Below are 14,141 nucleotides of genomic sequence, written 5' to 3'. Positions count from 1 at the left end.
CTGAGTGCTGGTGAGGCCACACCTTGAGGACTGGGTTCAGTTTTGTGCCCCTTGCTCCAAGAAGGGGCTGGAGCAGGTCCAGAGAAAGGCAACAAAGCTGGGGAAGGGTCTGGAGAACAGGGCAGGTGAGCAGCTGAGGGAGCTGGGGTCATCCTGGAGAAAAGGAGGCTGAGAGTAGACCTTATTGCTCTCTACAACTGTCTGAACGGAGGTTGCAGTGAGCTGAGGGTTGGCCTCTTCTCTTAAGGAACAAGTGACCGGGGGAGGTTTAGGTGGGATATTGGAAAAAACTTCTTCACTGGAAGGGTTCTCAACCACTAGAACAGGCTGCCCACGGAGGTGGTTGCAATCCCCATCCCTGGAGGTGTTTCAAAGCTGCAGCGATGTGGTGCTGAGGGCATGGCTTAGCCCCAGCCTTGGCAGAGTTAGGGAACGGTTGGACTGGATGCTCCTAAAGGTCTTTTCCCACAACAATTCTGTGATTCTGTGGCACCTATCTGACAGAGCTGGGTGTTGGAGCTGGGTTCCCCCCTTCCTTTCCCCAGGGGAACACACGTGCTTCTCCTGCAAGCTGCCTGGCAAGGACGTGAAGCGCTGCTCCGTCAGCACCTGCGGCAAGTTCTACCACGAGTCCTGCGTCCGCAAGTTCCCCACTGCCCTCTTCGAGTCGCGCGGCTTCCGCTGCCCCCAGCACTGCTGCACTGCCTGCTCCGTGGAGAAGGACATCCACAAAGCCAGCAAAGGTGAGGCCACAGCTAGCTTTCACCAGCAGGAGAAGCTCAAATTGCATCCATTGGTGTGCATGACCAAGGGTTCTCTCCAGGGGTAATGGATAGAACTCGTTGTTCTCCAAGGCAGGAAGGGTTTGCTTCATGATGAGGTCCTGCTGTGGGTGGGAAGAGGCCAAGGTGAGGTTAGCTGGATCCACAGCACTCATTGCTGGGCTTAATGGAAATCAAGGTATGGTAGAACAAGGCCAAGGTGCAGTTAACTGGATCCACAATGTTCATTGCTGGGCTTAGTGGAAGCTAAGGGCTGGTAGAGCAAGGCCAAGGTGAAGTTAGCTGGATCTACAGTACTCATTGCTGGGTTTAATGGAAGCCAAGGTATGGTAGAGCAAGGCCAGGTGAAGTTAGCTGGATCCACAGCACTCGTTGCTGGGTTTAATGGAAGCCAAGGTATGGTAGAGCAAGGCCAAGGTAAAGTTAGCTGGATCCACAGCTTTCGTTGCTGGGTTTAATGGAAGCCAAGGTATGGTAGAACAAGGCCAAGGTGAAGTTAGCTGGATCCACAGCACTCGTTGCTGGGTTTAATGGAAGCCAAGGTATGGTAGAACAAAGCCAAGGTGAAGTTAGCTGGATCCACAGCACTCGTTGCTGGGTTTAATGGAAGCCAAGGGCTAGTAGAGCAAGGCCAAGGAATGAGATTCTTTAAATGGACAGTTGGTAGTGGCCTTCAGAACAAGGTTTTTTCAAGTTAAAGAAACCTTTTAGAAATCAAGTGAGATATTGAAGCAAGTAGCATGATTTAAAGCATGTATTTGTTTTTCTTCACAGAGGTTTGAAGTTAAGGTTTCTTAACTTGTGTGGAACTTTCTTTTAAAGGTTTAAAATGCTTCTTTTTGTTTTTCAATCAAGCTCTCTGCTAAAACTCAAACCTGTGGTGGTGTTCTGCCATATCCTCCCTGCCTCCAGGGTGTGACTTGGAGCATTTCTCTGCATTTCTATTGCACAGGTCGCATGGTGAGATGTTTCAGATGCCCCATTGCCTATCACTCAGGAGATGGCTGTATTGCTGCAGGAAGCTTGTTTGTGTCATCCCACATTCTCATCTGTAGTAACCATTCCAAAAGGAATCACTCCTCATCAGCTGTAAATGTAGGCTTTTGTTTCGTTTGTGCAAGAGGTGAGCACACTTCGGTTCTTTCTCTCTCCCCCCACCTTTTTTTGTTTTAATGGCTCTGTGGTCACTTTAGTGATAAAAAGAAAATATATTTCACGAACTCCTTGGAGGGCTCTCTGGGACTTAAATGCTGCCTGTGAGTTTTGATTTGATTTGGTTTCTTGGTTGATTTTTGGTTAACAGTTGTCACGAGACTTTTGTTTGCTACTTTGGTCCATATTTGATACTCAGAAACAGGCACTCAGAAGGAAAAAAATGGATTTCGAACCCTGGATTTCCAAGTGGGAATGGATGCTGGGTTCTTATTCAGTGTCTGTTAAGCAGAAGGGGATTCTTTCACCACTCACAAACTTCAAACTGGTTCAGTTTTGAAGGCTAAAAGTTTGGATTTACCTACAAAATAGAAACAAAAAAACCCAACTCATTCTAATTTATACCTCTCATCACACTTTGAAAGCAAAACCTTTGCAGTACTGCATGAACAGGTTCCGTTCTGGGATTTACTTTATGTCAAAGTTATTTTCTTTTTTTTTTCTTTTATTTTTTCCCCTTTTTTCCCATTTGTTACTTTATTGCATTTTAAATCACTAGGCTGCCAGGTTGCAGGGTGTGCCTCAGTTGCTTTTAGTCTCAAACTGCAAGACAAATCCTTCTTCTCTCCAGTAACTGAGGTGACATGGTGAGGGGGGTTGGTCATTTTATCTATCTTAAAAAGTATTCCAGAAGTCTCTGTTGGATGGATTCTTTTCAGCAGCTCTAAAAGTCAATAATAAGGGAGTGAAACTGAGGTGAATCCAGGAGTGACCTCTTTTCACCTGTGTTCAGGTTTAGAGTGGGCAAGATTGGCCTGGATGTGCAAGAGCAGAATAGTAACTTAGAGATCTTTGACAGGAAGGGATAGGTGGTGCCAGAATCATTTCCCTTCTACCTCTCTCTTCCCCTTTCCTCATTTACAAGCAATCAGGAGCCATCATGAAGGAGCAAGTGTAAAATCAGATATAACAACAAGCAGAGGCTCAGTCAGGAACACTGAGCTTTAGAAAGGTTCCTCTGGGTGTGTAAAAAAGACATTTATGAGGTGGTTCAGTATTTCTCCTTTTCTGGCCTTATTCAAACCTTCTGGGGTCACCCCAAAACCAGGCTCTGTGTGGTGTGAATCACATCAGCATTGCAGAAATGCAAATAGGTGCCTTGAAACTCTTCCTTGTAGGGTTTTAGTTTGCTTTGTGTTTAGAGCTGGTTGGCATCGTTCTTGCAGAAGGTGAGGGCAGCATCTGTGGCAGGAGCACAGGGAGTGCCTGCTCTGAGCTGACTGCTGTAGGGATGCTTAGGCTCCTGTGTGTGAGGAGGTCTTTTAATTAGTGTGAGGTGATAGCAGGAGGAGAAGCTTTGTGTTTAGTTGCAGAGCTCCACTGAAGTGAGCAAATGTAGATAAGAGACTACAAAATACACAACCTGCTTATCCTGAGGTCCTTGATGAATATCTTCAGAGTCCTTACTCAGCTTCCTGCAGTGCCTTTCATTAAGCAGACTCTAGCTCACTAACTGCATGTGTAGGCCAGGCTTTGTGACTCCTCCTGGGGACCTGCTGACACCATCCTCCTTGCAGCCAGTCTTTGGGCATTTTGACAGCTGCTCTGCAGCACTCAGCTCTGCCTGTGCCTCACAAGGGCAGTGGGGGCTCTCTTGGTAGCTCATCTTTTTTGGGTCTCAGCTGCTCTGCTCTTCCCATGAGTTACTGGCCAGATGTTTCTGATCAGTGGCTGTGGTGCTCTCCCCTGGGCTGCCTGGCTCTTTGGAGCAAGGAGGGAAAACTCTTCTTGGTGGAGAAGGACAGAGGGATGCAAACACATCCTTTGGAAGACAGCAGAGTGCCTGACTGCTCCACAGCAGCTGGGGGAGGGCAGGGTGGTGGAGCTGGACTGAAGAACAAACACTGCAGGGCAGAACTTCCACTCCTTCTTCCCCCTCCACTGCCCTGCAGGGTCACTGACCCCCCCCTGTTATGTTTTTGTTTGTTTGTTTGTTTTTTCTTAATTTCAACATAGCTATAAAGCCAAAACACTTCCGCAGGTCAGATCTTGCAGACAGATACAGTGAGTGAGTGGGGTGGGGAGTTCTGGTGTCTCCTCTCTCAGCTTGTAGCCCCCAACTACCAGCTTGGATGCAGTGACCATCACCCCCCAGCCTGTATTCTTCAGCTGGGAGGGCAGCTGGGTCACAGAGAGTGAACTCTTGGTGCCTTTGCTTGTGCATTCCCAGGGAGGCTGTGGCTGCCTCCTCCCTGGAGGTGTTCAAGGCCAGCTTGGATGAGGCCTTGAGCAACCTGGGCTGGTGGAAGGTGTCCCTGCCCATGGCAGGGGGTTGGAACTGGAGGATCTTTAAGGTCCCTTCCAGCCCTTTCTATGAATCTCTGATTTTCTATAAATGCACAACTGAAGAGCAAAAGCACAAGTGGTGAGACACTGGAACAGGTTGTTCAGGGATGTGGTTGAGGTCTTATCTCTGAAGACCAGGCTTGATGTAACCTTGGGCAGCCTGCTCTAGTTGCAGATGTGCCTGCTGACTGCAAGAGGGTTGGACAAGATGCCCTTTGAGGGTCCCTTCCAACCCAATGCCATCTCTGAAACCAAAACCCCACCCAGAAGCAGCTGATACAGCAGAAGTTTCTGCAGTTGAATTCAGCCTTTCCCAACACATAAGGTTGGACAGGGCTCTGGGCAACCTGCTGTAGTGGAGATGTCTCTGCTGACTGCAGAGGGGGTTGGACTGGATGACCTTCAGAGGTCCCTTCCAAGCCAGACCATTCTATGAGGACCTCTTTCTGGCCTAGACTGGATGTTAGGAACAAGTTCTTTACCATGAGGGTGGTGGAACACTGGAACAGGCTGCCCAGGGAGATGGTTGAGGCCCCATCCCTGGAGATATCCAAGGTGAGGCTCAGCAGGGTTCTGAGCAACCTGCTCTAGTGGAGGATGTCGCTGCTGACTGCAGAGGGGGTTGGACTGAATGACCTTCAGAGGTCCCTTCCACCCCAGCCCATTCTGTGATTTCTTAGCCATGAAGCCTCTCTGTCAGCCTTTCCTTTTTGGTTTTGGGGTTTTTTTGTGTTTTGATTTTTTTTTTTTTTTTCCCTCCTTCATTTTTCTCTTTTGATTTTGGAGTTTCCCCACACACCCGAGGCAGAGGCTCACCGGAGGTGTTTTGGTTTCTGTTTTGCTGCTCTCCCTCTGGAATCATGGGTACTTTCATTGCAACTCATCTCTTTCTGTTTGTTTCGTATAGGGTTGGTAGTGCAGGACCATTCAGACCCCCTGTTCAGTTCATATGCCTATAAGTCCCACTACCTACTGAACGAATCAAATCGTGCTGAGTTGATGAAATTACCTATGATTCCTCCTCCTCCTTCGTCAGCTTCCAAAAAGAAATGTGAGAAAGGTAACCAAAAGAGTTTCTCTCTCTCTCTCTTTCACTCATTTACCTTTTTTTTGTTTGTTTGTTTGTTTGCCTCTTTTTGTTTGTTTTGGGTTTTTTGTTTTTTTTTTTTTGGTTTTTTTGGTTTTTTTTATCCTATTATTTCTCTTGGAAATCAAACCAAGGAATGTTCTGCCTGTCCAGCACCACTTGCTGCTTCTCAGTGAGCTTCACTCATGGATTATTATTGTGAGCCTGTGTTCATGTCGTTGGCAATTTTGATTTATTGGTTTATTAATTAATTTATTGTTCCAAAAGGGCTTAAAATAATTGCTGTCACTAAATTATCCGTGCAAGAGGCTAAATCAGTTTGTGTCTGGCCTGGGCTGGTCCAGTTTTTAGGGAAGCTGTTGGCACAGTAATGTGAAGAGAAGGCAGAGTTTTGCTTTTGGTGCAGGAGGATGTAGAACAGCTTTGATTTCATGCATGGGAGAAGAGGAGATGTTCTCTTTCACACCTTCTAGGTAGCTTCAGCAGAGCCTGAGGAAAGAAAGGAGTTTGCAGGTTGCATGAAGGTGGAGGCTGTGTCCAGACAGAGGGTGTCCAGAGTAGGAAGGCAGCAAGGTTTTACCTGGTTCTCTGTGCTGGGCAGAGCTCCCTGCAGCTCTGGGATGGATTCTCTGTGCTGGGCAGAGCTCCCTGCAGCTCTGGGATGGATTCTCTGTGCTGGGCAGAAGTCCCTGCAGCTCTGGGATGGATTCTCTGTGCTGGGCAGAAGTCCCTGCAGCTCTGGGATGGATTCTCTGTGCTGGGCAGAAGTCCCTGCAGCTCTGGGATGGATTCTCTGTGCTGGGCAGAGCTCCCTGCAGCTCTGGGATGGATTCTCTGTGCTGGGCAGAGCACCCTGCAGCTCTGGGATGGATTCTCTGTGCTGGGCAGAGCTCCCTGCAGCTCTGGGATGGATTCTCTGTGCTGGGCAGAACTCCCTGCAGCTCTGGGGTGGATTCTCTGTGCTGGGCAGAACTCCCTGCAGCTCTGGGATGGATTCTCTGTGCTGGGCAGAAGTCCCTGCAGCTCTGGGATGGATTCTCTGTGCTGGGCAGAGCTCCCTGCAGCTCTGGGGTGGATTCTCTGTGCTGGGCAGAGCTCCCTGCAGCTCTGGGGTGGATTCTCTGTGCTGGGCAGAACTCCCTGCAGCTCTGGGATGGATTCTCTGTGCTGGGCAGAGCACCCTGCAGCTCTGGGATGGATTCTCTGTGCTGGGCAGAACTCCCTGCAGCTCTGGGATGGATTCTCTGTGCTGGGCAGAACTCCCTGCAGCTCTGGGATGGATTCTCTGTGCTGGGCAGAACTCCCTGCAGCTCTGGGATGGATTCTCTGTGCTGGGCAGAGCTCCCTGCAGCTCTGGGATGGATTCTCTGTGCTGGGCAGAGCTCCCTGCAGCTCTGGGATGGATTCTCTGTGCTGGGCAGAGCTCCCTGCAGCTCTGGGGTGGATTCTCTGTGCTGGGCAGAGCTCCCTGCAGCTCTGGGATGGATTCTCTGTGCTGTGCAGAACTCCCTGCAGCTCTTGGATGGATTCTCTGTGCTGGGCAGAGCTCCCTGCAGCTCTGGGATGGATTCTCTGTGCTGGGCAGAACTCCCTGCAGCTCTGGGATGGATTCTCTGTGCTGGGCAGAACTCCCTGCAGCTCTGGGATGGATTCTCTGTGCTGGGCAGAACTCCCTGCAGCTCTGGGATGGATTCTCTGTGCTGGGCAGAACTCCCTGCAGCTCTGGGATGGATTCTCTGTGCTGGGCAGAACTCCCTGCAGCTCTGGGATGGATTCTCTGTGCTGGGCAGAACTCCCTGCAGCTCTGGGATGGATTCTCTGTGCTGGGCAGAACTCCCTGCAGCTCTGGGATGGATTCTCTGTGCTGGGCAGAAGTCCCTGCAGCTCTGGGGTGGATTCTCTGTGCTGGGCAGAGCTCCCTGCAGCTCTGGGGTGGATTCTCTGTGCTGGGCAGAGCTCCCTGCAGCTCTGGGATGGATTCTCTGTGCTGTGCAGAGCACCCTGCAGCTCTGGGATAGCAAATTGCTGGTTCTGGTGTGGGTGGTGCTGGAGCATCAAATGTCTCATGGGGTGGGGTGGAGCTAACTGATCTCTGTGAAATCCTCAGCTGTCCTATTTCATTCCCCACAGAAATTTGATTTCCTGAGAGCATTCAGAATGTGCCCAATTTACCCCATCCTAAGTGAGGTCGTTTTGAACCTTGCTAGGCTCTGATGCCTTTCCTCAGCACCTGTAATTCCTGAAAACAAGAATTATTTTGAGCCCTCTGCTTAGCTTGAGCAATCTCTTCCTTAATGCATCCTGAGAGCAAAGTGTTGGGTTGGTTGTGGTTGTTTGGTTTTTTTTTTCTTGCTGGGTTGGTTTTGGTTTTGGTTTTTTTTTCTTGCTCAGCATTGAAAATTTTGTGTTTGGTTTTGGTTTTTTTTCCTTATAATTTATTTAACTTTTTTTTTTTTTTTTTTGCATTTCTTGGCATTTTACCATGTTAGAGAACGTGTCAGTAATTGACTCTGGCTCTGTATTTCCTCTGAAATCACTTTGCAAAGAAATACTTGAAGAAATTAACTTTTTTTATTGATTTTGGTGGGGTTTTTTGGGGGAGATCTGGAAAAAAAATCCCTTGTTGGTTGGATTTGATTGCTTTTAGCAGAGGAAATACAGAATTGGTCATGCAAGGAATGTTTATTGTGACTATTGGAAAACTCGAGAGGTGGCCAAGATTTTCTGCTTGAAGGTTTGAAAGTTATTTTTGTTCACACTTCTTGAGATACTGTGATTGGGGGTGAAAAAATGGCTTTGAATCCACTCAAATCTCTGCCAGATTTTCCATCTGGGCCACAGGAAATAAATTGATGTAGCCAGGAAATGTCTCTGTTTTATCTATTTACCTATTTAAAGCATTACAACACTTGTGAGGTCTCAAATCTTTACTCTGTGAGCTGCTTGCTTTGCTCAGGGTGGCTTAAAGATGTCCTGTGACTCTCCACACCTCCCAAAATCCAAGCCAGCCAAAAGAGCTTTTACCCAAACAAATCTAAACTCCAGAAATTCAGGTTAAGGTGCCCTTTTTGTGTGCCAAAGGAGCTTTTGGGGCTGTGGGGGACAACTTTGTGTGGTGTCTGACTCTGCTGTGCTCATACTGCTGAAGTGTTCTTTGGGTGGGATAAGCAGATTGGGGACAGTGCTGTGTCCTTGGTACAGAAGTGCATTGATCAACCTATAGGCTGGGGGAGGTTCATGCACACTGACTTGAGTGCTGGGGGATTCAGTCACAGCAATGTTGGTTCAAAAAGTGAGCCTCCAAAATGTGCTGCTTTGGCACTGCTGTGGCCATGACCAGAGGCACAGAGCCAAGGCTTGGCCATGACCAGAGGCACAGAGCCAAGGCTTGGCCATGACCAGAGGCACAGAGCCAAGGCTTGGCCATCACCAAAGATACAAAAGCTGGTGGCACTGCTTTCAGGGGCAGCACTTCCATTGGGAATGTCTATCTTGCCATCTCCACTCATGTTTAAAACACACTCAGCTGCTTTTTTGTGCATCCCTGCTGCAATCAGGAGTCACAACTTGCCTGGCACAGCCTTTTTTAACCAACACTGTTCAGCCTGACTTGATCTCCTCCTCCTGCTGGTTTTTTCCCATGGGACAAAAGAAACTGTGGAGTGATTTGTAACAGGACTGTCAGTTGGGAAGCAAATCCTTACTCCTATAAACCAAGCAGGCTTGTTTTTGTTTTTGTTTAAAGGTGGAAAACTGTTGTGCTGTGAATCCTGCCCAGCTTCCTTTCACCCTGAGTGTCTCAACATAGAAATGCCTGAGGGATGCTGGAATTGCAATGACTGTAAAGCTGGCAAGAAGCTACGGTACAAGCAGATCGTTTGGGTCAAGCTTGGAAATTACAGGCAAGTTGGTTGGGGTTGGGGGCTTTGAATGCTCTGGGGGTGTATCATGGACTGAGAGTTACAGGACAGTAACTCAGAGCAGCTCAGCCTTCAAAAAGAAGAGCTAGAATTGCAGTAATTCATCTGCCCTCTGTCCTGCATCTGGGTCGAGCCACTCCCAGGCACAGCTCCAGGCTGGGTGCAGAGTGGGTTGAGAGCAGCCCTGAAGGAAGAGACTTAGGGGTGCTGGTTGCTGTGCAGCTCCCCATGAGCCAGCAGTGCCCTCATGCAGCCCAGAAGGCAGCTCTGTGTGGGCAGCAGGGCAAGAGAGGGGATTCTGCCTCTTTGCTTAGCTCTGCTGAGACCTCACCTCCAATCCTGCCTCCAGTTGTGGTGTCCCCAGCAGAAGAAGGACACAGAGCTGCTGGAGTGAGGCCAGAGGAGGACACAAAGATGATCCAGGGACTGAGCAGCTCTGCTGTGAGCACAGGCTGAGGGAGCTGGGGGTGTGCAGCCTTGGAGAAGGCTCCAGGGAGACCTTAGAGCTGCCTTCTGATAGCTGAAGGGATCCTGCAGGAAGGCTGCAGAGAGACTTTTCCTGAGGGTGTCTAGAGACAGAGCAAGGGGGAATGGTTTGAAGCTGAGGCAGAGCAGGGCTAGACTGGGGCTGAGGAAGAAGTTCTTCAGTAGGAGACTCTGGAATAGGCTGCTCAGGGAGGCTGTGGCTGCCTCCTCCCTGGGGATGTTCAAGGCAAGGTTGGACGAGGCCTTGAGCAGCTGAGTCTGGTTGAGAGGTGTCCCTGGGCATGGCCGCTCTAGGGTTCTATGAAATGCCACCCTTGAAATGAAGTCCTGCTCTTCCCTGACAGTGATGGTCGCTTGGTTGCTCTTAGGTTTGCTCTGGAGAGGGTAACAGCCTGTGGAAAACCAGAGGCTGTCTGATGGAACCACGATGTCCCAGGCTGTGTTTGCTGTTATTCCCCTGCAGGAACACAGAAATCCACTCAGGTGTCACTGATCTTCTAAAAAGGCTTTGCCACAATCTGGAGTGAGAGCTTCTCCAGGCGTTGCTTATCCCCTTAGGAAAGCAAAAGTAGCTCTCATTGCTCAACCCAGGTGGGCACACAGAGAGAGGCTCAAGCTGTGCTTCTTACCTCCTTCTCTTTTTGCTGCTTTTCAGGTGGTGGCCAGCAGAGATCTGCAATCCCAGGTCTGTGCCTCTCAACATACAGGGCCTCAAACATGATATCGGGGACTTCCCAGTATTTTTCTTTGGTTCACATGACTACTATTGGGTACACCAGGGCAGAGTTTTCCCTTATGTTGAAGGAGATAAAAGCTTTGCTGAGGGGCAAACTAGTATTAACAAGACCTTCAAGAAAGGTAAAATCAAACAAAGTTTCTAGTGGTTTATGACAAAAAAAAAAAATTCCACGTGTTTGTGTCTCCATCACCACTTAACCTGCATGGGAATCTTATGTGACTTAGTGTTCTGTGTTCACCTTAAACCTGCAAACATTCTGTGGATCCCTTGACTGCAGATAAAAAGCAATTGTTTGTTTAAGTGCCTACTTCTTGTTGTCTTGCTGGTGGGCAAGTTCAGTTCCTTCCACCAAGTGGGGGAACATTAAGAGGGAGCTTGGGATCTGCTGCATGGGATCGTTGTGCAGTGTCTGGGTACTGAGTGAGAAGTACCTGATGCTCTTCATGATACAATAACTCATTGCTACTTTTGTGTTTCTGTTGATAAAGTTCTGTTCCTAGCTGTTAAAAATCCAGCTGTGAATTGCATACATGTGTGTGGCCTTGATTAACAGCAGCAGCTGCTGATGGCTTTTCCTTTCCCACTCCCTCACACAGCACTTGAAGAAGCTGCAAAGCGCTTCCAGGAGCTGAAAGCACAAAGAGAAAGCAAAGAGGCGTTGGAAATGGAGAGGAATTCGAGGAAACCTCCACCTTATAAACACATAAAAGTGAGTTGGCTTCTCTCTTTCCTTCTTGGTGCGTGAGGAAGCTGTGTGTTTAAACCAGGAGCTGCAGCAGGCTTGAGGAAATTCAAACAGAGAATTCCTCTGCTCTTCTCCAGGCTCTCTTGTTCTGTCTTAGCACAGAAGCAGAGTCACAGAATTGTTTTGGTTGGAAAACAACTTTAAGATCATCCAGTCCAACCATGAGCTAACTGCTAAGCCTGGTGCTAAGCTATGTCCCTCAGCACCATCTCTGTGTCTTCTAAAGACCTCCAGTGATGAGGGATTCAACCTCCTTCTGGGGAGCCTGTTCCATGGTTATAGTAACAAAAATCATTCTTGGAGAGTGTGAATAAGATAATCTGCAATTAGAGCAGGTTGCTCAGAGGCCCAAACAACCTCACCTGGAGTGATTCCAAGGACATTTTCCACCTCTCTGGGCAACCTGTCACTTGTTCTGGACCTTCCAGAGGTCCAGAGGAGAAACGATGATGTGGTCATAATGATGTATGATGGCCATAAGAATGCTCAGAGGGCTGGCAGCCCTGCCCTGGGAGGAAGGGCTGAGAGAGCTGGGCCTGTGCAGCCTGGAGAAGAGAAAGCTCAGGGCAGACCTCATTGCCATGGAACAGTACAGAAAGGGTGGCTGCCAGCAGGATGGAGGCTCCCTTTCTCCAAGGAGTCCTATGGAAAAGACAAGGGCTGATGGGGATAGGTTACTGCTGGGGAGATTCCCATTGGATTCCAGAAGAAAATGTTTCCCCATGAGCAGTCAGACACTGGAATCCCCTCCCAAGGGAAGCAGTGGAGTCCCCTCCATGGGGCAGTTTGAAGCCTCAGCTTGCCAGGGTGCTGGGCCCAGCTCATTGCAGCTCTGCTGTGACCTGGGAACATTGGAGCAGATGATCCCTGGGGTGCCTTCCAAGCTGGCACTCTGGGATACAGTCAGCTGATGACTGTCCTCTGCTAAAGCTGTCCAGTGCACGTTCTTCATCACCTCTTCTGCTCTTCCTTCATTCCCCAGTCCAACAAGGTGATAGGGAAGGTTCAGATCCAGGTGGCCGACCTGTCGGAGATCCCTCGCTGTAACTGCAAGCCCTCAGATGAGAACCCCTGCGGGCTGGAGTCTGAGTGCCTCAACAGGATGCTGCAGTACGAGTGCCACCCCCAGGTGTGCCCCGCGGGGGAGCGCTGCCAGAACCAATGCTTCACCAAGAGGCTCTACCCTGACGCCGAGATCATCAAAACCGAGCGGCGGGGATGGGGCCTCAGGACCAAGAGGAGCATTAAAAAGGTAGAGTGATGAACAGAGGCTGTGTGGGAGCCACTGGTGTGGTGTGATGTGAAAGCTCTGACCCTGTGCAGCTGGGGGGTGTGCATGCCAAGATGCCAGCACCTGCCAGTGGTGCCTTGTGTGAGGGACAGCAAACCTGTGTGGATCAGGCAGGAGTGGTGATGCTCACAGATTGCATTGGGTTGGAAGGGACACTTAAAGGGCATCTTGTCCAACCCCCCTGCAGGCAGCAGGGACACCTCCAACTAGAGCAGGCTGCACAGGGCCACATCCAGTCTGGTCTTGAATGTCTCCAGGGATGGAGCCTCAACCACATCCCTAAGCAGCCTGTTCCAGTGTCTCCCCACCCTCGTTGTGCAGAACTTCCTTCTGATGTCCAACCTGAACCTACCCTGCTCCAGTTCCAAACCATTGCCCCTTGTCCTGTCACCACAAGCCCTCCTTAGTCCTTCCTCATCCTCCCTGTAGGTCCCCTTCCTGTTTTGGCAGAAGTATCTTGACCTTGATACTTAAAGAAGAAAAGCTCCTTGAGGTGATTGTGATTTGGTGACTTCTGTTGGTGGAGGAAAAGAACCAGAGATGTGTTCTCACTGCCAGGGCAACAAGTCGGAGTGTGGTCTGACTGCTGGCTTCCTTCCCTAGCTAAGCCCACCAGAGATGATAGGATCTGAGAGATGACAAAATAAACCTCTTAGGTTTTCTCTTTTTTTCCCCCTTCCCCTCATCCTTGTCAGAAATCAGCAAATGACAGTCACAGAACCACAGAATTAACCAGGTTGAAAAAGATCTTTGAGATCATCAAGTCCAACCTATGTCACACAGTGATAAAAGTTGAATCCTAGAACAGTCTGGGTTGGAAGGGTCCCCCAAAGGTCATCTAGTCCAACCCCCTTAACTAGATCAAGTTGCCCAGAGCTGCCAGATGTTTGGTGAGCACAGAAAGCTCTGCTGCCTTTTAATCTTGAGTGGGTTTGTTGCTGAGCCAACAAATACCTGGGGCCGGTATTCAGGGCTTGCCTTGGGATGGTTCGAGTCGAGTGCTTCCAAAGTATATTGAGCTGGGAAATGCTTTGTTTTCTGTGCTGCTGCTTTGTCACCACAAGAAGCAGTAAGCATGGGGGTTGTTACCTTTGCTGAACTTGAATCTTTCAGGGGGAATTTGTCAACGAGTATGTTGGTGAGCTGATTGATGAGGAGGAGTGCAGGCTGCGGATCAAACGCGCCCACGAGAACAGCGTCACCAACTTCTACATGCTGACTGTGACCAAGGTAGGCCTCACCTCCTGGCCAGGCTGAGCTCTTCATGGCTTCAAGCTAAGGGCAGAAAGCTGGCAGAAGCGTGGAGTTGTCAGGGTTGGAAGGGACCTCAAGGCTCATCCAGTTCCAACCCCCCTGCCATGGGCAGGGACACCTCACACCAGGTCAGGTTGCTCAGAGCCACATCCAGCCTGGCCGGCCTTAAAAACCTCCAGGGATGAGGCTTCTACCACCTCCCTGGGCAACCTGTGCCAGTGTCTCACCACCCTCATGGTGAAGAAGCATTGCTCCATCTTTGATCTTATGTTTGTCTTTAATGGAATGGGTGAAGAGCTCTTGGGTTGTCATAGAACGGGTTGGGTTGGAAGGGAACTT

General features: G+C 49.5%; 1 protein-coding gene across 1 annotated transcript in view; it reads left to right on the top strand.

Annotated features, from left to right (window-relative positions):
• The window catches only part of NSD3 (nuclear receptor binding SET domain protein 3), a 32,273-nt gene that overhangs the window by 15,412 nt on the left and 2,720 nt on the right, over nucleotides 1-14,141 (top strand). The window contains exons 12-19 of the mRNA XM_054396718.1: nucleotides 546-743; nucleotides 1,735-1,905; nucleotides 5,188-5,340; nucleotides 9,113-9,269; nucleotides 10,429-10,631; nucleotides 11,109-11,221; nucleotides 12,240-12,509; nucleotides 13,662-13,778. Coding sequence (XP_054252693.1) covers nucleotides 546-743; nucleotides 1,735-1,905; nucleotides 5,188-5,340; nucleotides 9,113-9,269; nucleotides 10,429-10,631; nucleotides 11,109-11,221; nucleotides 12,240-12,509; nucleotides 13,662-13,778 — 1,382 coding nt within the window. The remainder of the gene's footprint in view (nucleotides 1-545; nucleotides 744-1,734; nucleotides 1,906-5,187; nucleotides 5,341-9,112; nucleotides 9,270-10,428; nucleotides 10,632-11,108; nucleotides 11,222-12,239; nucleotides 12,510-13,661; nucleotides 13,779-14,141) is intronic.

The sequence above is a fragment of the Indicator indicator genome, chromosome 38, assembly GCF_027791375.1.
Source record: "Indicator indicator isolate 239-I01 chromosome 38, UM_Iind_1.1, whole genome shotgun sequence".
Lineage (NCBI taxonomy): Eukaryota > Metazoa > Chordata > Aves > Piciformes > Indicatoridae > Indicator > Indicator indicator.
Note: the sequence above shows the minus strand (reverse complement) of the source record. Positions and strands in the feature narration are given on the sequence as shown.